Source organism: Zootoca vivipara, chromosome 7 (genome assembly GCF_965207765.1).
Source record: "Zootoca vivipara chromosome 7, rZooViv2.hap1.1, whole genome shotgun sequence".
Taxonomy (NCBI): domain Eukaryota; kingdom Metazoa; phylum Chordata; class Lepidosauria; order Squamata; family Lacertidae; genus Zootoca; species Zootoca vivipara.
In genome coordinates, this window is record NC_142590.1 from 7,239,424 (window position 1) to 7,266,650 (window position 27,227).

The following is a 27,227-nucleotide window of genomic DNA, read 5'->3' on the forward strand; positions in this document are numbered from 1 at the left end:
GGAAAATGGGGACTAAACTAGAATTATAGTTGGCTCTGCCTGTCATTAGCTCTGCCTCCACCTACTGCTGGGCTCCCTGCTTTTTCTGCCCCGCCCCCCAATCTCACGGACACCCTCCCCCCTCCACTGCTTTCTTGCTCAGTCTATTTCTTTCCTGGCTCCTCCAGCTTTGCCATTGCCAATGGGGCCAGTACTCACCATTACTTGAGAAGATTGGACTGTGGAACTCCCTACCAAGAGACTGGGAGGCCTTTTCCCCTTCTCTGATGGCCTGTTGCTGCTGTGCAAAAACATTTCAGGCAGGTGCTTAACCTGCTCACCTGTTCTTTTTCATTCCCTTGACTTGTTCATGGACCTCTTTTATCTGCTGCCTCTTTGCTGCTGCTGCTACTGCCTTTTTTTTTTTTATTGTTTAGCAGGATTCAGATCGTACGCTAGCTTGAGCATCTATTTGAATGGAAAGGTAGCACCTTCCTTTGCAAATAATAAATAATTTTAACATTTGATCTTAAGCATCTCAAATTGCTTTTGAGCTTATCGTTTTAAAGCATTTTCAGAAGCTCTTACCGATGTCTTATGAAAGCATCCAAAAGAGGGGCGTCACTGAGGCTCACATGGCACTATCATTACATATCTTTAGGTGCAAGGAGAAAACATTTCTCTTTTACCATGGGTGTAGCCAGGATTTGGTTTTTTTGGGGGGGGCAGCCTTTATGTTAGGAGGGGGGCAGAACCGGTACCCTGAGAATGCCCTCGCTGATCTTTTTAGGGCCACTTTCATTTGAGATAGAAGCATCACATCATTATTATTTATTGAATTTATCTTACTATTTATTGAATTTATATACTGCCCTCTAACCGGAGCTCTTGGGGCAGTTCTCCCCCCGGGGAGCTTTAGATAAAGGGCAGTACAGTCATAGCAATAATAATATAGAAATAGAAATAGAAATAATAATTCTTTTTCAGCCTCCCCCCCCCCTTTTCCTCCTTTTCCAGAGAGCGGCTTTTGCATCGTAATAGTAATATTAGTAATAGTAATACAGTAATAATAATTCTTTTTCAGCCTCCTCCTCCTCCTCCTCCTCCTCCTCCTCCTCCTCCTCCTCCTCCAGAGAGTGGACTTCGCATAATAACTAATAACTATTATTATTATTATTATTATTATTATTTATTCAGCCTCCCCCCTTCTCCTCAGAGCGGACTTGGCATAATAATAATAATTCTTTTTCAGCCTCCCCCCTTCTCCTCCTGAGAGCGGACTTGGCATAATAATAATAACTAATAACTATTATTATTATTAGTTTATTCAGCCAGTGGACTTCGCATAATAATAATTCTTTTTCAGCTTCCCCCTTCTCCTCCGGAGAGCGGCCTTCGCCTCCTGCCTCGCCGTCCCCAACCTCCGAGGTCTTTTCCAACTCCAGCCATCTCCCTGAGAGAGAGAGAAGGGCGCATTCCTGAAGGGCAGCCAGCGGCCGCTGAGAGAGCGCGCGAGAGCCAGCCCGCTTCCTCCCTCCTCCTCCTCCTTCTCCGCCATCCCTCCCTCCCTTCTCCGGGGTTTCAGGAGCGAGCAGCGGCCTTCCAGCTTCGCCTCGCCACATCCTCGGTCTCCCTGGAGCCCCAGCCAAGACCGGCGAGGCCTGGCGCCGCGGCCCAGTCGTGAGCGGGAGCACCGGGCTCGCGTGTTCCACGCCATGCCGCTTCTCAGGTCCCAAGGGGAACGCGTGTAGGGGGCTCTGCTGCCTGGCTGCCTGGCTGGGGAAGGAGGCCGAGTGCTCCTCCCGACATCTTGAGGCCCTGCTTTTTTTGCGCGCTTTTTGGGCGCCCTCGTTTCCTAAGCGTGTGCATACATATATGCGTGTAAAACATGGTTTTTATATGTGCATCTTCTTTCAGCACACTCGCTCCCTAAGCCTGTGCATATATATGCATATACAAAACGATATTTGTATTGGCATCTTCTCCTCTCACTGGCCCATGAGGAGGCGAGCGAAGTGAGAAGAGACTCCTGGTTTTCTTCAGGGGATGCCCGCGGGGCTCAAGAAAAGTCCCTTTTGCCTTTCTGAGCGGCTGCTCCGTCCTTTCAGGTCTTCTGATGGATCCAGTTGGTGCAAAACACTCTCTTTCTCTCGGGTCTTGGATGGATTCGGGGAGAATGCCTTCGCAGAGCTGCGGGTCCCGGACTCAGTTGCACAAGCTGCAGCCGTGCCCATTTCCCCCTCGAGGAAAGTGAAGGGCAGCCGGCCGGAGAAGGCTTGGTGAGCACGAATCTTCTCCGTTTGTCTCTTTGGATTGCAAATTCCAGGGGGTGCACTTGTGGGCTTTGTGCTCCCTAGGCTTGAATGCATGCGCATGTAGAAGCTTCCTACCGTGGCAGTTACAAATGATGCTCTTGTGGGCTTTGTTCTCCCTAGGCTTGCTTGCTGACTTCAATGCATGTGCGAGTAGAGCCTTCCTACCATGGTACTGTAGTTAGAAATGATGCTCTTGTGGGCTTTGCGCTCCCTAGACTTGAATGCATGCGCATGTAGAAGCTTCCTACCGTGGCAGTTACAAATGATGCTCTTGTGGGCTTTGCACTCCCTAGGCTTGAGTGCATGTGCAAGTAGAAGCTTCCTACTGTGGCAGTTAGAAATGAGGCTGGGGCTCGGATGGAGAAAGTGAGGCAACAGCTGCTGGCTCAAGAATCGGGTTGTGTGCGAGCGAGCAAGTTGGCAGGTCCCGAACCTCAAACGAAGTTGGTTTGAAACCAAGAGCTCAGTCTTGTTGCTCTGACTTTCTACAGCAGTGGCCCTCAAAGGGTGTGGTGTGCCACACTGGTGTGGCAGGAGGACGGGATGGCAAATGTGGAGCATTCATGGTGTGTAGCACCATCGTCTTCCGTTTTTCATTGCTGGGGTGGTTTCTTGGAAGAACTCTCGTTCTTTCCCTCCTGGTTTGCTATGATTAGTGTCCCTATCCAATCCGGGGGCAGATAATAAGTGTTTCAAGAATGTCCCCAGGCATTTGCTTGTGTGGTGCAGAAAGCATGGTTTGTAGTGATGTGTGAACATGGCCATGGTTTCCTATGCTTTGAAAACGAGGATAGCAATCGACTGCAGCTACACGCAGCTTGCATTGGCTTCTGACAGATTCTCCGTTAAACCATGTTGCCCTGTTGGCCTGTTCTGAATCCAAACTGTGCATAATAGGCAGTGGGATGGTGCAAAAGTAATAAGGAAACTGTTCTTTTCCATGCCTTTGAAAAGAGTGGCATGAACGTCCCCGTTGCCATGGGCACGGTGCTCCTTTTTGATGCTTGCCTGCTTGTCGCCGCTGGAACAACCCAGTACAGCAGCAAGTGGGAAAAGAAGCTCTTAATTCCATGCCCACCCCACCCCCCTTTGCAAACCTTTTTCCAAGCCGGAGTATATTTCAGATGTTTAAACATTGTTGAGATAGCTTTGTTGGAGATGGCTATGGAAGTTGATAACTGGGAGAGGTGCAGGGGGAGAATGTGTGAAGAGGCTGGATATTTAGGAGACTCCCTACCCTAAGGGCCCTGCAGCTCTGTTTTCATAGAATCATAGAGTTGGAAGAGGCCACAAGGGCCATCCAGTCCAACCCCCTGCCAAGCAGGAAACACCACCAAAGCATTTTTGACATATGCCTGTCAATCCTCTGCTTAAAGTCCTCCAAAGAAGGAGACTCCACCACACTCCTTGGTAGCAAATTCCACTGCCGAATAGCTCTTACTGTCAGGAAGTTCTTCCTAATGTTTAGGTGGAATATCCTTTCTTGTAGTTTGAATCCATTGCTCCGTGTCCACTTCTCTGGAGCAGCAGAAAACAACCTTTCACCCTACTCTATATGACATCCTTTTATATATTTGAACACGGCTATCATATCACCCCTTAACCTTCTCTTCTCCAGGCTAAACATACCCAGGTCCCTAAGCCGTTCCTCATAAGGCATCGTTTCCAGGCCTTTGACCATTTTGGTTGCCCTATTCTGGACACGTTCCAGCTTATCAGTATCCTTCTTGAACTGTGGTGCCCAGAACTGGACACAGTACTCCAGGTGAAATCTGACCAGAGCAGAATACAGTGGTACTATTACTTCCCTTGATTGATGCTATACTCCTATTGCTGCAGCCCAGAATTGCATTGGCTTTTTTAGCTGCTGCATCACACTATTGACTCATGTCAAGTTTGTGGTCTACCAAGACTCCTAGATCCTTTTCACATGTACTGCTCTCAAGCCAGGTGTCTCCCATCCTGTATTTGTGCCTTTCATTTATTTTTGCCCAAGTGCAGTTCTTTACATTTCTCCTTGTTAAAATTCATCTTGTTTGCTTTGGCCCAGTTGTCTAATCTGTTAAGGTCATTTTGAAGTGTGATCCTGTCCTCTGGAGTATTAGTCACCCCTCCCAATTTGGTGTCATCTGCAAACTTGCTCAGGATGCCCTCAAGCCCATCATCCAAGTCATTGATAAAGATGTTGAATAAGACTGGGCCCAAGACAGAACCCTGTGGCACCCCACTAGTCACTACTCTCCAGGATGAGGAGGAGCCATTGATGAGCACCCTTTGGGTTCGGTCAGTCAGCCGAACCCCCTCAGTTTTGCCCCCTCCCTCAGTGCTGTAGCATCAAAACTGCAAGTTTTGTAGTACCATTTTTTTTCCTGGCCAGATTAACCATGGATTGAGGAAATCCAAATTTAGCAGGTGGAAAGTGTGGATTACCACTTGGATGAGGAGGATGTTTTGTAGATGTGACAAAAAGAGAGACACAAGATGTTTCAAATCCACATTAAACTCCAGTGTTGATGAGACCTTACGAAGGGGTGAGTTCCTTTTGGGGGGGTTTATTGTACCCAAAAGCACCACTCCTGAGGTGCTTTTGCCCTGCAAAAAAAAACTCCTTGCACTTTCATAAAGGTAAAGGGACCCCTGACCATTAGGTCCAGTCGTGACCGACTCTGGGGTTGCACGCTCATCTCGCATTATTGGCCGAGGGAGCCGGTGTACAGCTTCCAGGTCATGTGGCCAGCATGACAAAGCCGCTTCTGGCAAACCAGAGCAGCACATGGAAACTCCACTATTTATCTACTTGCACTTTGACGTGCTTTCGAACTGCTAGGTTGGCAGGAGCTTTCGAACTGCTAGGTTGGCAGGAGCTGGGAGCTCACCCCGTCACAGGGATTCGAACCGCCAACCTTCTGATCAGCAAGCCCTAGGCTCAGTGGTTTAACCAAAGCGCACTTTCATATGACCGAGCAAAACCAGAATATATTAGGCAAAATAATAAAACTGAAGACTTAATTATGTTAAATTGCTGTTTGCTCTATTTACATAATGCACGTAGGCTGTAAGATTCTGCTTTTCTTGACAGACAATCTGGATTATGATTTGGGTATGTAGTAAATATGACCCTGGGAGTGACTACAGAGTGGGCCTTTAATTCTCACTGTGCTGCTTTTCTGTCCCCGTGGTTGGAGAGAACAGAATAAATGGTATAAAATTAATGAAATACATAAATTTGCACAATTTAGGCAGGATTTATTTTGTGCAGAATTTTGGTTATCTTGAATAATTATGGATATTTGAGTGCAGAGTATGAAACCCTCTATCTGGGTCCCTCTTAGGTTGGCCAGATGCAAAAGAGAACAGAGCTATTCCACCTTTGATAATTCCCAATTCTAGACAACTATTAAAAGGTGCAAGGGCCCTGTCCTCTTTTGCATATAGCCAACCCTGCCCCCTGGTAAGGCCCTTCAGACAATGTTCTCTTGCCCAGCAAGCGTATTGAAATGCCTGTTATTGTTTCCCCCCACAAAAAAAGGTACCTCACCACCTGGAAGTGGGAGCATGGAGGGGAATTTCGCTACTGAAAAGAGAAGGACGCTGAACGCCTTGAAGCAATGTGTCAGAAATATTCCTAGAGCGAAACAGCCTCCCGAGAACATTGATGATGCAGGGGAGCATTGTCTCAACGGGCCAGCCTGGGTTCCACTGGGGCTGCTGCGGGATTCAAGCAAGGGCACCTCTGTTCTGGAGTCCAAAGTTAAAGCTCTGAAAGAGAAGAGGAGTGCCGCCCACAGGCAGGCGGAGGCAGCCCCCCAGGAGAGGGCTTCTCCCAAAAAGGCCAAGGCCCGGAAAGGGAAGCCGCTGACGGAGCCTGCTCCTCAGGATGCTGTGGTAGAACCTCAGGCCCAGATCCGCACCTACCTGACGGATGTGCTGCTGGACAGCACCGACTACCCACGTCTCAAGCAGGAGGGATCTCAAGGGGCAGTACCTACAAGTCTGCTTGTTGACGAATTTGAACCTCTGAAGGGCTCTAAGGCAGCAGAAGAACCTGCGAGCATGGGCTGGAGCTCACCCGAGCCATTCCAGAGGTTTCCAGGAAGTGACAGGATGGATAAAAGGGGCTCGTCGGGAAATGCCAAAAGGGCACCCCAAAATGGCCTCTGTGGGGCCAGCTCCTTAAAGGACCTTTCCTTCAACCAGAAATATTTTGAGGATGCAAACGGCAGAGAAGAGCACCTCATTCACGGTATGGATTTTGAAAGCGGCCCTTTCCTCCACAAAGATGACGGAACAACCGGCCGCCTTTGGCGAACCGAGAGCTGGGACAGTCTCTGCAGCGGCGGAAGCAATGCCAGCACCCTGTCCCTGGCAGAGAGAGTGGAGAGGAACCGGTCGATGCTGCAGGAGATGTTGAGCGCGGCGCAGTTTAATAGCCATTCTTTACGGGAGCCGCATACTCTGCGCCGTCACAAGAAGGATGGCCCAGGCCTTGGGAGAGACGGGCCCAGAAACGGTATGTGCATGCAGGGTGAAGAGGTTTTCAGAAACCAAAAAATATTTGCAACTTGGATGGGTAGTAGTGGTACTGTAAGCGCTTGGAAAGTATTGCAAAATTTCCACCTCCCTCTCCACTTGATCCTTGCTTTTTGCTCCCCTAGACATCTTGGTCTGAACCTCAGGAGATGCAGCCACCATACCAAGTCCCCAGCTTATGCTGTTTTTCCCTTCTCCTCACTCTGCAATCCATATGAGGGCCCTAATCCATGTTGATGCCACAGATCCCTTTGCCCATGGTCTTAAAAAAGAAGAAGTAATTGTGGGGATGGGTTAAGATTTTTGTCACAACAACGGCATGTGAGAGGGGGCTGAATAGGTTTAACCCCACCCCCCACCCCCGCTACAGTCCAACAAAAATGTCCCCTTCTCTGCTACTATTGGCCCCAAGAAGGAAGCTTCCTCTGGCGCCAATGGGAACCCACTTCCTGGGGCTAATAAGTAAGCGCATACTCTCTCAAGAGCGATAATTCCCAGGATTCCTCAGTTGCTGCTGGTATTTTCTTTGCACTGGCAGGAGGAGCCTGCAGGTTTTGGCTGCTGGCTGGCAGCAGGAGGAAGGGACAAGTCCCATAATAATCAGGGACATCGAGGTCCCAGGGCAGTAGGAGCCAAGACTATTAATAGGATTTGCAAGCCCAAGCATATACTGTATGTGGGTAAATGAGTTAGGCCTCTGGTCTTCGGAGTGCAACAGCCATTAGATTTGAGAGGCCAGGAGCAGTTTCTCAAGGACATTTATTGCTCATGGAATAATTACTATATATATGTATGTCATCTCTTGCAGTCAGATTAGGCAGCCATAAATATACAAATGGGCCTAGAGCCCATTCCTTTTCCCTACCCAAAAAGCAGACCAGGTACAGTATTTTGGCTTACAAGTTTGTAGAGAGCCTAGAGTAGGATGCTTGGGTGGTGCAGAATTGCGACACTAAGAGCAGAATTGGGCCCAAATCTTTTGGGGTGAGGAGCACTGAATATAAATAGCCTTTTCTCTGTACAATATGTGTGTTTTCACACACACACCATGTTGCATTTCATGTGGCTAAAGTATACACAATAATAACATGTACTTCTCTTGTCCTGTGTCTACAGAGATTCTGGCAAATGATGTAGACTGGGATTCTGGAGTTTCATTACAGGATTCTGAAGGCTACCGGTAAGATTTCAGTTTCCTCATTCCCCTGATAAGGCAAGGAGACACAATCCAAAAATGCTGATAGCCATTTCTGACTTGGGACTTCACACTGGAGTTGACTGCATGTTTGCAGCTGTTTGTGTTCCCATTTAATTTGCAGTTCTGCCGATTCTTTTCAGGAAAAGATGTGGTTTAATGATTGGTTCTAATCCCCACCCCCCAGACTGCTTGAATATTGATGAGGGTCATTGCTGACCACTTAATGATTTTTCTGCCTGTTGCAGCAATTGTAATACGCCATGCTAGATGGTGTATGATTTTTAAGAGCATTTTTATAGCTTCTTTCATTTCTTATATATTGTATTTTCTAGAATTCAAATTGTAATGCAATAAAATACAAAGGAAGAAATAAAAATACAATTAAAAGTCAGGGCGAACATATAGATATTCCATCTCCAATCTTCAACCACAAATCCACAGACGTGCCACAGACCACGCTTTGGGAACCGCTGCTTCAAATTACACTGTGGATGCGACGAGAGGGTGGTTTGCTTAAACGCCATCGTAGTTGGTTTGTTGCTGAAAATATCATTACCGACCCCGGGCAAAACATCTGGGAAATTTTGAACTGAAATTACACAAGGGGCTTCTGCACATCATCGGGGGAATGTTTTCTCTGTAAAACAGCAGTCGGCTTCATTGTGCTGCCCCTCCTTCCGAAAAACCTCCGCAGAGCAAGATGTGAGCCTCCGTGTGTGCGTCGCGAGGTGTGCAGGGCTGCAGTGAAAGAGTTAAGCTTAGGCCAGCTGAAGTGAATCTGTGAGCGGATTAAAATAATCATGAAGATTAGGGTGAAGACCAATAGGGGAAGGTTTTGAGCGATAGGCATGTTGAGTGCAGAGAGAAATGGGTCACATGGTGAAACAGTGAAAGCTTTAAGATGGTGGAAACGCCCCCCCCACACACATAACCACCCACCCACTCCTTTCCTTTTCTAGTGTTGCAGTGCTCAGAAGACGGGAAGGGATAAAAAAAACCATTGCAGGCCGACGCTTGGCGCACCAGCGGCTATGCATTGGGCGGCACAGCGTTAGAAAGTGGTACCAGTGGATCCAGCACAGGCGTAGTTTAGAGGAAGGGCTGGAGTAGCTGCGTTGCAGGCATGAGATTGTTTCATGCTGCTTCAGGATCCCCAAGCGGCGCAAGATTCCAGGGGTTGCAGGTGCCCTTACCCGGGTCTGTGCTCCCTTTGGAGACAACGAGGCACAGCAGAGACTGTGGTATCTTGACGATACGTGGTTTTATTTATACATAGATACAACCTGCACCTAGATGGAGGGATTGCTGGGCATTCACATCCTATGAGGTCTGGTTTCCGCCTTAAAGGCAGCTTTGAATAGAAAGGACTGCAAAAAGCCATCCTCTGGGTCTCTTTTTTTCCAGCCTGCCATCCCTAGCTCATGTGAAGCTCTGACCCTTCTCATTGCTAACCAACTCCAAGGACCTCCCAACAACCTGTGCCATTCAAAGTTGAAACCCTAAACCTCTGGTTGCTTCCTGGACAGGCCACTGTCAGGTGGTCTTTGTCCCCTGCTAATGGCCCAACCAGCTAGCTTTGCTTGAGCTGGCTTAGCTTGTAACATAAGTAAATCCAGGGGTGTTTTGCCACATTTGGCAAAATTTAATCAACCCTTGGTTAATTCTAGCCCTCCCACAAACTCATAACATCATCCCAGGTTCAATCCCCGGCATCTCCAGATATGTCTGAAAGAAGCAGGACTGGGAGAGAATCGGATCCGACATGCTGGAGAACTGCTGTCAGTCAGTAGACCAGAGCTTTCTAAACTGTGTGTCTCAACACACTAGTGAGCCAGCTGCAGTGTAGGTGTGTTGCTCAAATGCTCCCTGCGCTCCTCCCGGGGCTGGAAAGAGGGGTCAGTTTCAGCATCTTGGGCTTGCCGATCAGGAGATCGGCGGTTCGAATCCCCGTGATGGGGTGAGCTCCCGTTGCTCTGTCCCAGCTTCTGCCAACCTAGCAGTTCGAAAGCACACCAGTGCAAGTAGATAAATAGGTACTGCTGTGGCGGGAAGGTAAACAGCGTTTCCATGTGCTCTGGCACTTGACATGGTGTCCCGTTGCACCAGAAGCAGTTGAGTCCTGCTGGCCACATGACCCAGAAAGAAAGCTGTGGACAAACGCTGACTCCCTCGGCTTGAAAGCAAGATGAGTGCCGCAACCCCATAATCGGCCTTTGACTGGACTTAACAGTCCAGGGGTCCTTTACATCCCCCCCCCTTTACTGTGTTGCTAAATGATGCATGTCTAAAAAGTGTGTCACCAACGTGAAAAGTTTGGAAAGGTCTGCAGTGGACCATTGGTCTTCAGCTGGTGGGACACGGCCTGATCTAAGGTGTGTCCCAACAGCAGCACTGTATCATTTTTAAAAATTAAGAAATTGGTCCCCAAATGCATGCTCAGTCTAATGGTGAGTCCTGGGTTTGAAAAAAAAAGGTGAACACTGGTGTAGACAGTCCTGAGCTACATGGACAAAGAATCTGACTGAATAGAAAGCAGCTTCTTAACCCATCAGGTGTAGCTGCTATAGTTTCTCATTTGCAGGGCAATCCTAGTAATGTTTACTCAGAAGTAAATTCAATGGCGCTTGCTCCCTAGTCAGGGTGGGCATACCTATATTGCTCAGTTCTGCTCAACCTTGAAGCTCTCACTATTGATATTGAGTCAGCCACTGCATCTCTGCTTACATCTGCTATGCAAGGATGTTGCAAAGATTGTTGTTGTTTAGTCGTTTAGTTGTGTCCGACTCTTCGTGACCCCATGGACCAGAGCACGCCAGGCACTCCTGTCTTCCACTGCCTCCCGCAGTTTGGTCAAACTCATGTTCGTAGCTTCAAGAACACTGTCCAAGCATCTCGTCCTCTGTCGTCCCCTTCTCCTTGTGCCCTCAATCTTTCCCAACATCAGGGTCTTTTCCAAGGATTCTTCTCTTCTCATGAGGTGGTCAAAGTATTGGAGCCTCAGCTTCACGATCTGTCCTTCCAGTGAGCACTCAGGGCTGATTTCCTTCAGAATGGATAGGTTTGATCTTCTTGCAGTCCATGGGACTCTCAAGAGTCTCCTCCAGCACCATAATTCAAAAGCATCATTTCTGTATCTGTAATTGTTCTCTGTATGGTTTTTATTGTGTTATAAATCACTTTGAGACGCCTCATGGGAAGCTATTCATTAAATAAATAAAGACTGGAACAAGTCAGTATTTATCGAGCAACAGAATACCCTTTTCAGGGGAACAATTAAAACAAAATATCTCATCCAGGCATGTAGACTGTGCTCCCTTGCTTTTTTTTGTGGGAGTGGATGAGATAACTTCCTGAAGCGAGAAGATCCTAGACCTCAAAACGCATTGGGTAAATGCTCCCTGGATTGTCTGTCTTGTTTGTTTGTTTGTTTGTTTTGCTTTTTCTTTAAACCAGAGTGTCTCCATGAGTCATGAGGTGACATACTTTGGGAATGTGGAAGCAATTTCGTAGAGAAGACCTATTGCTCATTATATGGATGTTGGCTTCTTAGTCTTGCCCTGATCTGTGGGGAAACCCAGTTCTTCAGGTTTATTTGGTGCAGGTGTGCTTGAAAGGCCAGAGCTGGCCCCTGGCAACACAACTAGTGCTGTATTCTGAAGATGTGAATTTGCCAGTGGTGGGCACCTGCAGGATACCTCTGACATCATATGTGCCAGAGATCGATCGATCTATCTATCTATCTATCTATCTATCTATCCATCTATCTATCTATCTATCTATCTATCTATCTATCTATCTATCTATCTATCTATCTCATCATCATTAATCTGTGGGGTTTTTTAACAATGTATAGTCTTCCACTCCAGTGTTTTGGGTACTGCAGAGCCTCCCAATTCTTTTTAAAAATGTGCATGCAAGACAGCTTGGGGCTCTCTTTGGTGGGGATGGGGGGCACTTTTTAAGGCACTGCCAAGTACATCTTTTTACTTGCTGTCATATGTAATTGAATGGCTTCTTTTAGTCTAGAATGTAAAAATTTCAGCCTTAAATGCTTTGACCTCCCTGCAGCTTTCCATCCTGGCTGTGTGTCTAGAAATCAGTTTTTGAGATGGATGTTACCAAGCTGGCTATATCTTGACCTAAAGGATGCCACCTAGTGTGAACTCAGGCAGCTGCAGGGGACCTAAACCCAGCCTCTATGAGTGTGTTGTCTCCCCGCCACACTGCTGCCACCGTCACTGTTAAACCACTCTTAATCCTTGTTATTTTTTTCCTAATCCTCCACTGCTTCCTTGCTCCCTGCTGCTTTGCCTGCAGGGCCTTTGTTCCCAACCAGGAGCTAGAGCTGAGTCCCAGGCATGAACAGGCCAAGCAACTGCTGCAGAGAGCCCGCATGAAGGCCAGGACGAACCCACTCCGAGCAAGCCATAACATCCTGCCTACTGCCCCTCAGGAAAGGAGGTAAGGCCAGTGATTTATCCTGCTCTGGGCCTGGGAGGCAGTTCAGGGAAGAGGGCAGGAAAGAAGGATCTGTATTGCGTTTCCTGTCCACAGCCCTCCATTCCAGCTTTTGCATTTCTTGCCTTTTCATCTTTCACACTTGTAAACTGCTTGTGCTGTTCGCATCTATAGTTCTCCATTCCCAAAATTCAATACACTCCCAACTGTGTACTGTACCTGTTCGCTGTGCTCATTGAATACATTTGTACCTAATGTTGGGAGGTTTTCTGTCAGCCACCCCTCATTGGGGGAACTATATTGTCTATCTTACTTCATCTCATCAAGTTGTTAGCACGTACTGCCTAGTCTAAAACTATGGTCAGAGTGAGGTGCTATGCCAGCTAATCAAGGAGAGCACCCCAGGAATTATAATGTGTGTTGATTCTGGACCAGGAAAAAACAACAACAACGTATGTGATGAAAAACATAACTTTGGATTGAGATGCAAACATTTGATGGAGTGAAATCATCAATTCTATTAATTGCAGTCACACCACTGATATGACTTAGGGATCCATAATTACCAAAACAGGGACTAGCTGGTTCCTGTACAGAAATGTAGTCATGAATATAAATGTAAGAACATATTGTGTGGCAAATTCACTTGACCGAACTTTTTAGAATAAGATTTAGAAAAAAATGGTGACAGCTAAAAGGTCTTTCAGCATAGGAGGGGAAACATAACTTGACATGGGTGTTTACAAAATGTGTGGCAAGCTGTTGGGTCTCATGGGAAACTGAATTCCTGGCCACTGTGCTGTGAAACCGTTGTTTAATGCTAAACAAACCAGTGTGCTGATCTTTTGTTGTGCAACAGATGAGGGTATCATTCACTCTCACATGGCCAGCACATCAAAGATTATTGTAAGCGCTAGTGGAACACATTCTCCGTCCCCTATGCCAAGCACACTGGCAGCTTATGCAGAGTTATTGAATCTGGAGGATTATGTTGATTGACTTTTTATTTCATGACAACAAGAGAGGCGCCAGCTATAAGATCTTTGCATCGAGGCACACTTGTGGTGTCTGCATAACAATATCAAACATCATCTCTAGAGTAAAATGAAAACATAACCCCCACCAGCAAACTTCCCCCTGTCTCTTGCATTGTTGCTCTATATTCTACCCTTCCTCCTATGCTCTGCAGCAAAAGAAAGCACTTTTAATATAAATAGCACGGGTGCTCCTGATCCAATAGAAAATGATCACATGGATCTAAGAACATAGCTGCCAAGTTCTCCCTTTTTTAAGGGAAATTCCCTTATGCTGAATAGAAAAGGGAAAACTTGGCAGCTATGATCTAAGAAGCGTACGTGACTGTCAGTTGGGTGTCTTGGCCTAACTGAAATCTGACTTGGAGATGTAGCCACTCCTAAAACCAAGGCTTGCATGTAAGGAGAGCACTTGAAGTTTTTCGTAGAGCTGTAGGGAGCTAAAATAAATCAAGGAGTCAGTGGGGGCCTGACACCAGCAAGTCCTCTTTAACAGCGCCATCTGGTTACTCGTGCAGTTGCTGTGTGTTGAGCATGAGTAGTATCGTTGCTGAGTTATCCAGTTATCCAGTCCTAACCGGTTCCTTGGATCTTCCCCTCATTCTGTACACATCCATAACTGCTGAGTGGCCCTTCCTGCTAGAATGAGAATGCAGCTGCAGAGAGTACTGGCACAGCATTGGGATCCTAGTGAAGGAGGTGCCAGGTTCAATGTCCGTGTGATGCTCGCAGGGCAGTCAGGATACATTTTATCTTGCTGAATGGATCTTGGAAGAAAGGAGATAAGCTTAGGCCATCGTTTCTCAAAATGGGGTCCCCAGCTGTTGTTGGACTACAACTCCCATAATCCCTGACCACTGGTCCTGCTAACTAGGGATGATGGGAGTTGTAGTCCAATAACAGCTGCAGACCCAAGTTTGGGAAACACTGCTGCAAGTAGAGAAGTTACAAGCACCACCTTGGTAAGCGCCCTAGGTGCTCATTGAGCCAAGTGGTGCCCTCTGCCCAGTATTTGGACGCAGCTCCATTGGAGGTAAGGCTGGTCTGTGTGAGCAGGCCCACAGTCTTACTCTGTCTGTTGTGTGCCTCAGGGATGGCTGCGGGATCTCTGCTGCAGACACAAAGAAGTTTGCTCTGAAGGATGGAGACCCCCACGCCGGCGGCAACCTGAGTGACTCGTCCAGCGGGGAATCCAGCAGTGAGCAGCAAAGGAAGCGAGGGCCGTCCCCGTCCCGAGTGCGTTTTGAGGATGAGTCTGCGCGAGATGCCGAAGTCCGCTACCTGGAGCGCCTGCAGCTGCGTCAGAGGCGGGTGTTGGATTCTGTCCTCCTGTCTCTGGGCCGTGGCCCGCTGGTCTCCAAACCGGACCTTTCGGATTACATCAACGGCGAGCTTCACCGCAAAGAGAGTGGCGGTGGCGGCAGTGGCAGCAGCAAACCCGGCTGGGAACAGCAAGGCAGCAGGGGGCGCTCCGAGAAAAGGAAGCCTCTGGTGGTCAACGAGGAAGGCAAGTGCAGCGCATGCGGGTCTTATGTCAGGAATCTGACAGCCAGTCAGAACCCAGATACCGGAGCAAAGCAGACTGTGAAGAGCATGCATCAGTCTTGCAACATCCCCCGAGAGGGCAAGGAGCTAGTTCGGGCCAATGAAAGCAAAGAGCTCGACGCTACCCAGGAGGACTCGCGAACCAGGGCTTTGGGTCCCAAAGGAACTCCGCTGTGGATCCTTCCTTCCCGTCAGCGTGTTTACACAGAGCGCATCAGGGAGACGTACATAGGGGAAGTGACTTGCATAGATGAGGTGGATTCTGCTCTGGACAGCGCCACAGATACATCGGACAGCTACAGGACGGACAGCGAGGAGGCTGGTGCCAGCAGCCAACGGTCAGGGGTCAAAAGCGCCCGGCATGGTGGACCAGGTCCGGATCCCGGGCCGTTTCCCCCTTCAGAGGGGGAAGCCAAGAACAGGAAGGCCAACGGGGAGAGGCCCAGAGCAGATGGCAGCTGCCGTGCTAGTGGAGGGGAAATTGTGCCTCGCAGATGGGAAATTGGATCGAGTGCTAATCAAGCCAACGACTGTTCCGTGAAGGGGGCCTCTGAGATCAGAGATCAGGTGACCAAAATGGCAGAAAGTAAGGCAGAAGCCTTTCCCCGAAGCAGCCAGCCTGTAGATCTGTATCAGCTGGTGAAGAAAGGCAGGATGCAGGAACATCCAAAGCTGTCCAAGGCCCCGTCAAAGCAATCCACACCCACCTCCCACCCTCAGAAGTTGCCTTCCCATCTGGTCCCCGATGGTGTCGCAGACTCCGTGAACAAGAGGCCCGTGGAAACTTCCAACCGAACTCATAGGCCAGCGAACAATTTAAGTCAAACCAAGCAAGAGCAGGGCCCTCCTCAGCAGCTAACTGAACAGATGAGTGCCGGCCACAACTTTGCTTACCGAGTTCCTGCACCACCCACCACTGGAAAAGCCCACCCTTCCCCTATGCCTTACAGGAGGGCTGCTCTGAGTGGCAGCCACAAGCTCACCAGCCAGGATCCTGGGCGGGTGGACCAAGCCAATGAACTATCAATTTACTCTGCCTCCCCTAATAGCTTCCGGAATGTGTGTGCGTCTGGGCAGGAGGAGGAGGAGAGTGGTCGGCAGAGTCCAAAGATGCTCTCCAAGAACCAGCTGCTGGCCTTGTCCACCAACAACTGCAACAACACATATGCCAAGCATGAGCCAAAAACCTTAGTGAGCAGAGAGGAGCAGCTCCAGGAGAGACAGAAGCTGAAAAAAAATCAAGGTAAGAGGTAATGTTGCCCTTTGGACAACTGTAGAGAGGACAACATGGTAGACTGTCCAGCACGGCAGTCCAGAATTTGTGCAAGTAAGATTTATTTATTCAGAGTTCTTGAACTTGCATGGGTTTGCTTATTTTGCATGCCTGACCCTGATTGTGAATATTTAGGTTTTTTCCACAAATTTTGATTCAGGGTACCTTTAGGGTGGGTGAAAAGGAGCCAAGAGCAAAGGGGGGAAAGCATCCTCCATGAACTTCCTTTTAAAGCAACCTAAATTTTGGTGGTCATCACAGGATCTTGCAGCAGCAAATTTCAAGGTTTAATAAGGTGCCATGCGAATAAGAAAAAAAATGGCGGTGCCTTTGGTGTGTAATTCCTCTTGCTTTCCAAATCTGTTGTTGCAACCAGGACTAGAAAGCTTATTTTCAGGGGCAGGGAATGTGGAAACGCCCAAGATGCTGTCCCAAACTGGATGCCTAAGAATTGCAGAAGATCGTCTGTTTTAGCGGATGAGGAATGCAGATGAATTACCTATTTCAGCATTAAAACATAGTTCCAGTTACCAAGCAGTTATAAAACACCTGAATAGTAGTTAGGATTTCTTTTATATGAAAAAGAGCCAATAAACATCTTGGTTTCCAGGTGTCAGTTGGAAATTTAAATAAATCTTAGCATGCCTGAAAAGTTAGTCTTTTCTCAAAAATTACGAGGCTTTCATTAAATTTAGTCACATGTCATATAACAGAGACAGTTTCTGGAAAACCCCATTTCCCACTAGATGCAAATTCCTCACATCTTGATTCAGAATGGGCATGCTTGTTCTTCCCTAGCTCTTTCAGAGAATTTTCCGAAAAAGCATTTAGCAGGCTCATTCTTTTCAAGTAATTCCCTGCAGATGTTTTTTGCCCCTCCAGAGGAGCTAAATGAGCTCTATTCAGCAGTCACAACCAAATGGCACACTGTAGTCGTGCTGTTGATGTAACTTGTGTATCGTTTTTGTGGACATCATAGTTGCCAAATTGCAGCGATGTGCCTGCTGCACATACTACTCCTTCTACTGGAGATGTACCTTAGTCAGACCTTAGCATGAGGGTGATGAAAAGCACAAAGTTTGGTCACTGAAAATGCAATCTTTCAGACTTCTCTTCATGATTCAGAACCTTACTTTCCTCCTGCTCCGTTTTAAACCCATTTCTGCAAAACCTGTTTATTTAACTTTAAAGGTTAAAGTTGGGGTGTAAGGAGTGAAGCAAAGAATTCGCAGGATTCTCAGCTCCCTCACCAAACTACAGTTCTATAGCTTTGGAGGCGCATGGGGGAAAGTGATGGCAGTCAGATAATACAAAACTTAAGTGTGTAAGGGTAAGGTGTACCCTTAGATTTCCCAAGCTGGATTCCTACTCTAGCCTGGGCATCTGATATGAGATTTGGGGGCGCGGGGAACACCAAGTTTCTTAATAAATAAGAATTTCACACAAACAAGGCATTTATGATAATCTGTGGACTAAGTTGCAGTGACCTGATATGCCCAGAAACATTAGCTGATGGTGCAAGTCCACCCCCGGGGTGTGTGTCTGGTTTTTTTTAAAGCAGAGGCCATTGGAAGTGTCTGTGTTGTTGCAACAGGTCCACTGTCTTCTTCCGCCCCTGGTGTTCCCCCTGTTGCTGCCAATGCCATCACTTCTGCTGCCATTAGTCTCTTGCCAACAAGGGAGGAGACCAACTTGACAACCTCAGCTCAGCCAATCCATAGGGAAGCTCCAGCTGCCGAGGCTCCAAAGACAAAGACATCGAGTGCAGCCCAGCGGTGAGTAAACATGCCCTGCTGCACATTGCCATGAAGCAATGGGTTTGGGGGCCAGCCGTTAGATCAAGCCTTCCTTTTCTAAAGTCAGGACCCGCAAGGGGCATCTGGCGGCATTCACCTCCGTTCCGGAATTTCCCTTTTGTTCTGATGGAGAACTAGCCACAGCTCAGATTTGATAGCATAAGACCTTTCTTCAAACCGGTGATGTGGCCAAACGGTGTTTCATCAGTGCATTGGAAGGGGTTTTTGTTACTTTCCTTTAAGTTGCAAGAGAGGCGATTCCGGCTAAACCTCAGGAAGAACTTTTTGATGGTAAGAGCTGTTCGACAGTGTGACAGTCTCCCTCAGGAAGTGCTGGACTCTTCTTCCTTGGAGGTTTTTAAGCAGAGGTTGGGTGGCCACCTGCCAGGGATGATTTAGTCGAGATTCCTGCATTGCAGGGGGTTGGACTAGATGACCCTCAGGGTCCCTTACAGCTCTACAATTGTATGATTCTTTGAATAAAATGCCAGCTCTTCCTCTCCTTCAGTGCTGCAACCTTTCCTTCACCCAGATGCAGCCAGGTCTGCCGGTGCCCTCTGCTCTCTCAGCCTGGGCTGTTTCCTCTCGCTGCCAGTTAGCACAGCCCTGTGGCGCTGCCAGCTGGCTCTAGACCTTGCCACCCTTCCTGCTGCTTTTGCCCTCTCACTCCCCACCCCCACCCCTCAAATCTGCCTTGGTCTGCTCCTCCCTCCCTGCCAAAATCTCCAGACAGCTGTTGCTATGGTTACCTTTCTGAATCAATGGAAATTTACGGCTTTTCCATCTTACCCAGGGATTATATCGAAAATGCTGTAATGGCACACAGCATCGTTTTCTCCAGTAGAAAGTTTTTAGAGAAGTCCAGTTTCATACCAGCCAAATTTAGCAGAATAAACTGTTGGGCACAATTCAGTTAGCGTTGTTATCTAGTTATTTGACATGGTGAGTAAAGTAATTGGATCATATGCGAAATTCGTACAGCGTTTGCTAGAAGCATGGTGATTTTAAAATGACTGCCATGGGTGCTTTCCTTCCCCTCAATTTAAAACATCACTGCATTGTGGAATCACAGAGTTGGAAGGGACCACGAGAGTAATCTAGTCTAACCCCCTACAATGCAGGAATCTTTTGCCCAACATGGGACTTCGATCAGAAGGTCGGATGTTCAAATCCCTGTGACGGGGTGAGCTTCCGTTGCTCTGTCCCAGCTCCTGCTAACCTAGCAGTTCAAAAGCACGCTGGTGCAAGTAGATAAATAGGTACCGCTCCGGTGGGAAGGTAACCAGCATTTCCATGAGCTTAGTCCTGCTGGCCACATGACCCGGAAAGCTGTCTGTGGACAAACACCGGCTCCCTCGGCCTGAAAGGGAGATGAGTGCCGCAACCCCATAGTTGCCTTTGACTGGACTTAACTGTTCAGGGGTCCTTTGCCTTTACCTTACCTGTGGCTGCATATCCATGTAAACTTTTCCACGAAGCTTAAATATGTGTTGTTGCAATTTATGCCATGCTACTCTTGCCTCTCGTTTCTTTTCTCATTTTCTCTCTTCCTCCTCTACTGTCAAAATGACCACAAGCTTCTTAGGGTTCTCTCGTCTTTGGTTACTAACCCTGTAAAGTTTTGTCCATACTGATTGGGCTATAGGTAATAGAATCTTGTGGCCACAATAAAACAACCTCTGCTGTAGGGCAGATAAGTGTGCCCAACTGCCTTTTGATCCCATTGGGTTTCTGTGCATTGGGTTTCCTTGAAGAGGTCCCAGCAACATAGAGGTGAAAGGTTATTCAGCAGCCTGCTAATGGCTACAGTTTTCCATAATAACTTTTTTTAAAAAAATAATCCTTTGTGATTTTAGTCACAAGGGAAGGCTTGATATGGTTATCTGGACAAATGAGATTTTCTGGTTTCAAACACAGAAACATTTGCCTTCAAACCAGCTTGCTTGCTTCTAGGCGCTCAGAAGTTTCCTCAGAAGTGAATCTACACAGGGGTGGACCTAGGGGTTTTTTGTAAGTTGGCCCCTGCCGAGGGCGCAGGCCCAGGGGAGCACAAAAATCACGTCTCTCCACTCTGGCTCCGAGTGGCTAGGAGGGAAGCTAGCAGAGGCAGGCAGAGGGACGACAGAGGAGGAGGAGGAGTTGGGGCAGGCAGAGCAGAGCAGACCCCAACACAGAGGAACTCTGGCAGAGCACGAAAGGAAATGAAAAGCAAACCTTGAGAGTTTCTGGTCCGTAGTCCCTCCGGGCTTTGGAGGCGCTGATACAGTTCCTTGCCTCGGGTGCAAGGGAGCCTAGGTATGCCTCTGGTTCTACAAGAGGGGTTCCGCCAAGTTCAAAATGCTTTTATTCTCGCTTCTCATGTTGCTTTCATAAAGGCGCCCATACCCACGTTTCACAAGGCACACTTCCTCACGCTTAGAAATGGAATGTGCGCGGCTGGTGTGGACGAGACGCACATCCAGTTTGAAGGGAATGCCGCTCCAAGTTTTCTAAAGTTCGATTTTGTTTTAAACTTGTGAACTCATTAAGTGCATCATGCGGCCCTAACCGTATGGGCAGTCCTAGGCCAGAATAATGCGCAGAATGAGGAGCAAGCCAGGGTTTTGCGTAAGCAATTAATATGCATGTACTGAAAAGGAAACAGAGGCTGCTGGGAAGCAAGCAAAATTTGGACCACTGCAGTTTGAAAGGTTTTTTTTAAACCCTTTTCTCCCCTCCCACCCTGCACCCCCCCCCAAGTTGCTGTTAGCCGTGGAAGAAAGAAGCCATTGGGACAGGTGAGGCAGCATCTGTCAGGAGGTGGCTGTATCTGACAGGGCCCCTCTTCTCAGAGGAAGACAGTATTGCCTGGTGAATTGAGGGTTGTGGGCTTTTGCCTGCTGCTAAGGGTTTGTTACGAAGGCCCCTTGCATTTGGAGAAGGTCCTCTGTAAAAGCTGTGATTTCCTGTGGGTCTTTGTTGAGCAGATTGAGAAAAACGAGTCTGGTAGATTCATGAGAGCCAGTGTGCCCATTCATTATTACTATTACTGTTTTAAAAGTATGAGACTCCATTCTGCCAGTCTTCTGCCCCTTCAGGCTTTGTGTGCATATTGGCATTTCGAGTGTTAAAAGAAAAAACTGCTGTATCTGGGCATGATAATTTGGCTTAGCTTTCTGCCTGGTAAACTTAGGGGGTTTGTTGTTGTTGTTTTATGCTTTTAAAATTGGAGAGCTCCTAAACCAGGGGACACAATTTAAGGTTAGTGAGGAAGACTGGGGAGAAGACAAGGGCAGCCAGTGTTCTAAGACCTATATTTGTACACGTTCAAAAATAAATTGGGGTGGTTGGAAGAGCACGTGGCTGTGCACTGTGCACACATTTAAAAGACGTGTCCCTCTCCCCCGAGGCGTCCTGGAAACTGTAGTTTAACCCCCTCAGCTATCATTCCCAGCACCCTTAGCAAACTACAGTTCTCTGGATTCTTTGGGGAGAGTGAGTGTGCTTTAAATGTGCTTAGGGTGTGCACAGCCTATCTTTAAGAGGACATGTTGCAATTCTCTTCTTTCATAAGGTCAGTCTCCCACACTTTTTACCCCAAAAGGATTTATCCCTTTGGCGTCACACCTAATAAATACCCTTTGTCCCAATCAGTGTGCAGATTGGTTGGCCACAGATATAGGTGCGGTCATCATTATGTGGGAAATAACAAATGGGATGGGAGATAGACTGCACCCCTTGCCTTCCTTCCATGATGGTCCTTGATTCAGGCATGAAGTCCCCTGCCTGCAATCTGAAATTGCATGCAGGAAAATACTAATTTCATGAAGCTGAGCATCTAAGGTGGAAAAGGCTGTGGTAACAGAGTGGCATCATTCCGTTCCTTGGCACCTCTGCAACAAAAGCCCTGAAAGCCCTTTGAAATGTGCAGTTTTAGAATGGAACTGCCCGTGGGAACTGCACTCCAGGCCTTTTCGATCTCTGCGATGTACCATGTGACAGGTGTGCAGATTAGCTCTTATGGCCGTTTGCTTCGTGACTTTGCTGTTTTTGTTTGTTCGAAGCCTTTTAATGCCTTTTAAAAACCTTCCCTCGTTTGGTTATTGTGATCTCCGGCAAATGGAGCTGGGTGTTATCCCTGACTCTTAAACTGGCCTGGCGGACTTCTTTTGCCTTCCAGCAAACCCTTGGAGATCTACCCGGAGCCAAAGAGAAAGCTGTTTGCCAAGAAAAGTGGCTCCTCTTCCTCCTCTTCTGCATCAGGACTAAAGAAGTTCTTCACCACTCTGAGTCAGAGCACCAAGCAGAAGCTGGGCAGGTTCCGCTGCTACAGCATGGAGCAGATTTGTGCCCCAGAGCCGGGAGCTGCAGCACCCACTGAGGAGCCAGGCCCAGGCGCCACCAGCACACCCAAAATGAAGAAAGCACCTTCCCTGCAGTCCTTGCAGCTGGTGAGTCCAAAGGGTGCATCTCATGATCAGAGTTTGGAGACCTTTTCGGCTGGGGTGTGTCAGATCTTTGCCCGGTCCCATCCCTGCAGGCCAACTTTGAAAGGTTGGCGGGGCGAACCACCTGCGCAGCCAATCCAACCGGCTTCATCTCTCCCACCTATCAGCTGAGGGCCTGGAGAGCTGAAGTTCACTTCGTACAGACTTTGGTTGTGCAACTGAGTTCTTCCCTGTGGGAACTGCCTTGTACAGCTGGGGCAGCGGGCTTTGGTTCTCCTGCCAAAGTCTGCTTTCCCTTACCAGTGCACCGTCAGGAGCACTCCCTGTTGTGCATCGGGCACAAATGCCTTTTAAAACCTTTTGCATCTCTACCTGTATGACCTCAGACGTGGAGGAAGGCCTTGCAGGCCAAATTTGGCCTTCAGGTCAGAGGTTTCTCCACCCTTGCACTAGGTGGCTTAGATCTGGGACTTCCAAGAGGCAGGAAAAACTCAGCCTACTTTATGTAGGGCAGCGGCTATCAAATTATGTTCAGGGGTGTCATGGGGAACCTCTCCTCAAAAGACAGTTTGCCCCTCGCCACTGATTCCCTCCTCCCCCATCTTGCAGAAATTCTAGAGTCTCTAAGACGGTTGGACAGCTCCTCGTACGCTTCCTTCTGCCGCCAAGCTGGTGCCAGACGTTTTGCTCTGCTTTCCTTGGGACCACAACAGGGAGGCTGAGAGGGGAGACTTGTTGTCTGGTCATCCTAGGACCTCCATGCACACTGCCCAGTCTTGCAGCCTGCAGAGGTCCCTTCAGTCCTGCTAATGCAGTAGTTTGACTTCACCCTCAGAGGCACACTCCATTGTCTCTCAAGGCGGACTGGTGCCCACAAGAACAGCCTTTAACCTTTTCAGGCCTTTTCAGGAGCACATTTTAGCCTAAATGTGTGTTTAAGGTTTTTAAAACGTATATTTGTGTGGTCATTGCGCTGCTGGCAAGGCCACCCTTAAGTCAGGTTGCAACCCAGGAGTGGGGTTGCAACCCACCAGCTGAAAACCAGTGTTTGTAGTTATTCTTTCAGTTCCCCAGTACTTTGGCAAAGCCCAATAGTTCTGGCCAGTGCCCCAAGTTGCACTGCCATACATGCCCTACCATAGAAGCAGCCTATTTAGTGCCCTCAGTATGCCCTTAGGCTGCAACTTCTTTGTAAATCCCAGTACAAACTGACCTGCTCCATGCCTCCCGGACTACTGTGCAGATTAAAAAGGAGTTATAGCCACTGCCTTTCATACTGTCCAAACGTTCAGGCAGATCCAACATATTTGGGATGGGTAATGACGATTGTTAGGCTTTCTTTGCCCGGTGTCTGCTTTTTCAAAAGCAGAATCCCGGGGTTGGTTTTCTCAACCCTTGCCCTGGCTCAGCTCTTTCATTCTCCCGCTAGGTGTCGCCGTTCTGCCAACCAAGAAAAGCCTCTTCTGTTCAAAATCTGCATTCCTTCCTGGGCAAGGCTGACCGGTCCAGTCTCTATGCACTGGGGGAGCCAAAGGAAGAGGAGGCTGCTCTAAACAGGTAACACTGAAAATTCTAAATCTCCCATTTTTGTCATTTCTTCTGAAACACTGTGAAAGCAGAAGATTATTCTATGCCTGGTTACTGCGGGATCTGGGATGGTGTGTTTAATCCTTACAACTCACTCACACTTGGCTGTAAGCGACACATTACATATGCAATAGTATCATTCAGAATGGGAGTCAGCGAGTGGCCTTTTCGGCAATAAACACGGAAGAACATTGCCCCTAATCATTGCTTATGTATGTTCTGAAAGAAATTGGACATCTTAAAATGTATCTGCCTGTCAGGAGACCTCCCTACAGGGAGCCTCCCCCCATCATCCTGACTAGCACTTCGTCCAGCGAGAGCGGCAGCAGCGGGTCAGGTGGGGGGAATGAGGATGGGAGCAGCGGAATGGAGGAGGCACGGCTCAAGCCAACTAGTAGGAGAGGGAGCACAGCCGCTTCCGGCGCCCGAATTGAGGCGTGCGCCCAAACGCAAGGTTAGAGGGCGGCATTTCGGGGTGCCCAAGCTATTATCTCCTGCTGTGAGTGCCCACAGGCCCTGTCCCTACCTCCTTCCACCTGGTTTAGGGCGGGGCCTGGAAGGCCTCATAAAGGACTGCTGCCGCCGCTCTGCTGCTGGTGCTGCCCAGGGGAACTTGAAACAGCACAGAGTCCTTTTTAAAATGCTTTTTAAAGAATTTTTAATGTTTTTATCTTCTTTGGGGTGGTAGGTGGGAGGGATTTTTAGTTGGGTGTGGGAATCTGTTAAATTTTAGTGTATTTGTAATTTTTATTGTTTTTGGTTTTATTGTTTTATTGTGTTTGGGGTGGTAGGTGGGAGGGATTTTTAGTTGGGTGTGGGAATCTGTTAAATTTTAGTGTATTTGTAATTTTTATTGTTTTTGGTTTTATTGTTTTATTGTCTTTTTTGTGTTCTTCTTTTGTTGAGTTCTTTGCTGTTTTTTACAGAGGTTTTATTTTGTTTTTAAGGGGAGGGGTCAGGGCTGCCCGGGAGGGGGTCCCAGCAAGCAAAATGGCTGGGGCAGATTCCACAGGGGGGTGTGCACTGGAACAACCGATCTCAGTGGTCACGGGTAGGAGGAGGAGTTACGCTAAGACCAGACCATGTCATTACCGAGGAGGCAGACTTAGTCGTTGTCTGAGGACTATCCCTGCCTCCAGGTCTGGTCCTGACCGGACGGATATTGGAATCAGCAAGGGATACCCACATGACCTGAAGGTGCTGCTGTGCAATGCCAGGTCGATGATGAATAAGACCACCGCCATTCACGACCTGATTGTGGATGGAGGATTTGACCTGGCATGTGTGACAGAGACCTGGTTGGAGGAAGCCGATGGGCCCGTTCTTGGCGCTGCTTGCCCACCAGGTTTCTCTTATGCACAGCAACCCAGGCCATCTGGGCGGGGAGGGGGGGTTGCAGTGATTTTTAGGAAGTCATTAGTTTGCACCAGGCGTCCTATTGGGAAGACCCAGTTCTCTGAGTGCATGTTCTGGAAGTTGGGCAATAGAGGCAGTACAGGATTCCTTTTGGTGTACCGACCTCCCCGCTGCACCAAGGATTCCCTGCCCGAGCTGCTTCAGGTCGTGTCGGATGTGCTCCTGGAGACACCTAGCTTGGTTGTCTTAGGGGATTTTAACATCCATGCCGACACGACCTTACAAGGAGCCGCTCGGGACTTCGTGGAAAGCATGGCCACCATGGGGCTGTCCCTGAATAAGTCTGGCCCAACTCATAGCCGCGGACATGCCTTGGACTTGGTGTTTACCTCTATGGATGTTGGTGATCTGACATTAAGTAAAAGCGAAACAAAAGAAGTGCCATGGTCAGATCACTTTCTGGTGCAACTGGACTTCTCCGCAACCCTTTCCCTCTGCAGGGAGGTGGGACCGATTCGGATGGTCCGCCCCCGCTACTTAATGGATCCAATTGGCTTCCAAAGAGTGGTAGGGGATGTTTTATCCCATGTCGATGGCCTTTCAGCTGATTCCCTGGTGGCCCGCTGGAATGCGGAGTTAACCAGCGCTATTGACTGTCTGGCTCCGAAGCGCCCTCTCAGATTGCATGGAGCCCGGACAGCCCCGTGGTTTTCCCCGGCGCTGAGGGCAATGAAACAGTCGTTGAGACGGCTAGAGCGCCGGTGGCGGAAAACTCATTTTGAATCAGACCGGACACGGGCTAGAGCTCAACTTCGAGCCTACCAAGTGGCAATGGCGACGGCGAAGAGGACCTTCTTCACCGTCTCCATCGCATCTGCAGAAAACAGCAGCAGGAGACTCTTCCAGGTGGTTCGCAATTTAGCGGAACCACCTGCTCCATCCGGGCCCAGTACGGGCCACATGATCTCCTGCAATGATTTTGCAAAGTTTTTTGCAGATAAAGTCGCTCAGATTCGGGAAGAGGTAGACTCCACCGTGGGAGCAGGGCCGGGGCGGGGGAGTGCTAGAGTCCTGTCTAGTCAAGTTTTGTGGGATCAATTTCAATCTGTTACCTCCGAGGATGTGGACAGGCTGCTTAGACGAATGAAACCAACCACCTGTCTCCTTGATCCTTGCCCATCCTGGCTTATAAAAGCTAGCCAGGAAGGGCTGGGCGATGGGCTTCGCGGGTTGGTAAATGCTTCTCTCCATGAGGGAGCCTTCCCAGACCCGCTGAAAGAGGCGGTTATTAAACCGCTTCTTAAAAAACCATCTTTAGATCCGGCCAATATGGCCAACTATCGCCCAGTCTCAAATCTTCCATTCTTGGGCAAGGTGATTGAGCGAGTGGTTGCGGAACAACTCCAGGCACGCCTGGAAGAAGCGGACCATTTGGATCCCTTCCAGTCAGGATTCAGGCCTCATCATGGGACTGAAACTGCCTTGGTCGCACTGGTCGATGATCTCCGGCGGGCTAGGGATAAAGGTAAGAGCTGTTTCCTTGTTCTGCTGGATCTCTCAGCGGCTTTTGACACCATCGACCATAACATCCTTCTGGACCGTCTAGAGGGCTTGGGAGCTGGGGGCACTGTCATGCAGTGGTTCCGCTCCTTCCTCCTGGGCCGTGTTCAGAAAGTGGTGGTGGGGGATGAGTGTTCAGACCCCTGGGCGCTCACTTGTGGGGTGCCTC

At 48.5% G+C, this 27,227-nt stretch overlaps 1 protein-coding gene across 2 annotated transcripts in view; it reads left to right on the forward strand.

Annotated features, from left to right (window-relative positions):
- The window catches only part of KIAA1614 (KIAA1614 ortholog), a 41,032-nt gene that overhangs the window by 6,002 nt on the left and 7,803 nt on the right, over positions 1-27,227 (forward strand). Inside the window, exons 2-9 of one of the 2 annotated variants that reach the window (XM_060276625.2) lie at positions 2,088-2,258; positions 5,824-6,804; positions 7,941-8,004; positions 12,340-12,483; positions 14,606-16,302; positions 17,927-18,107; positions 22,288-22,558; positions 23,985-24,112. In XM_060276625.2, coding sequence (XP_060132608.2) covers positions 5,850-6,804; positions 7,941-8,004; positions 12,340-12,483; positions 14,606-16,302; positions 17,927-18,107; positions 22,288-22,558; positions 23,985-24,112 — 3,440 coding nt within the window. In that variant the 5' untranslated portion in view covers positions 2,088-2,258; positions 5,824-5,849. The remainder of the gene's footprint in view (positions 1-2,087; positions 2,259-5,823; positions 6,805-7,940; positions 8,005-12,339; positions 12,484-14,605; positions 16,303-17,926; positions 18,108-22,287; positions 22,559-23,984; positions 24,113-27,227) is intronic. The other variant, XM_035123755.3, reaches the window with a different exon arrangement.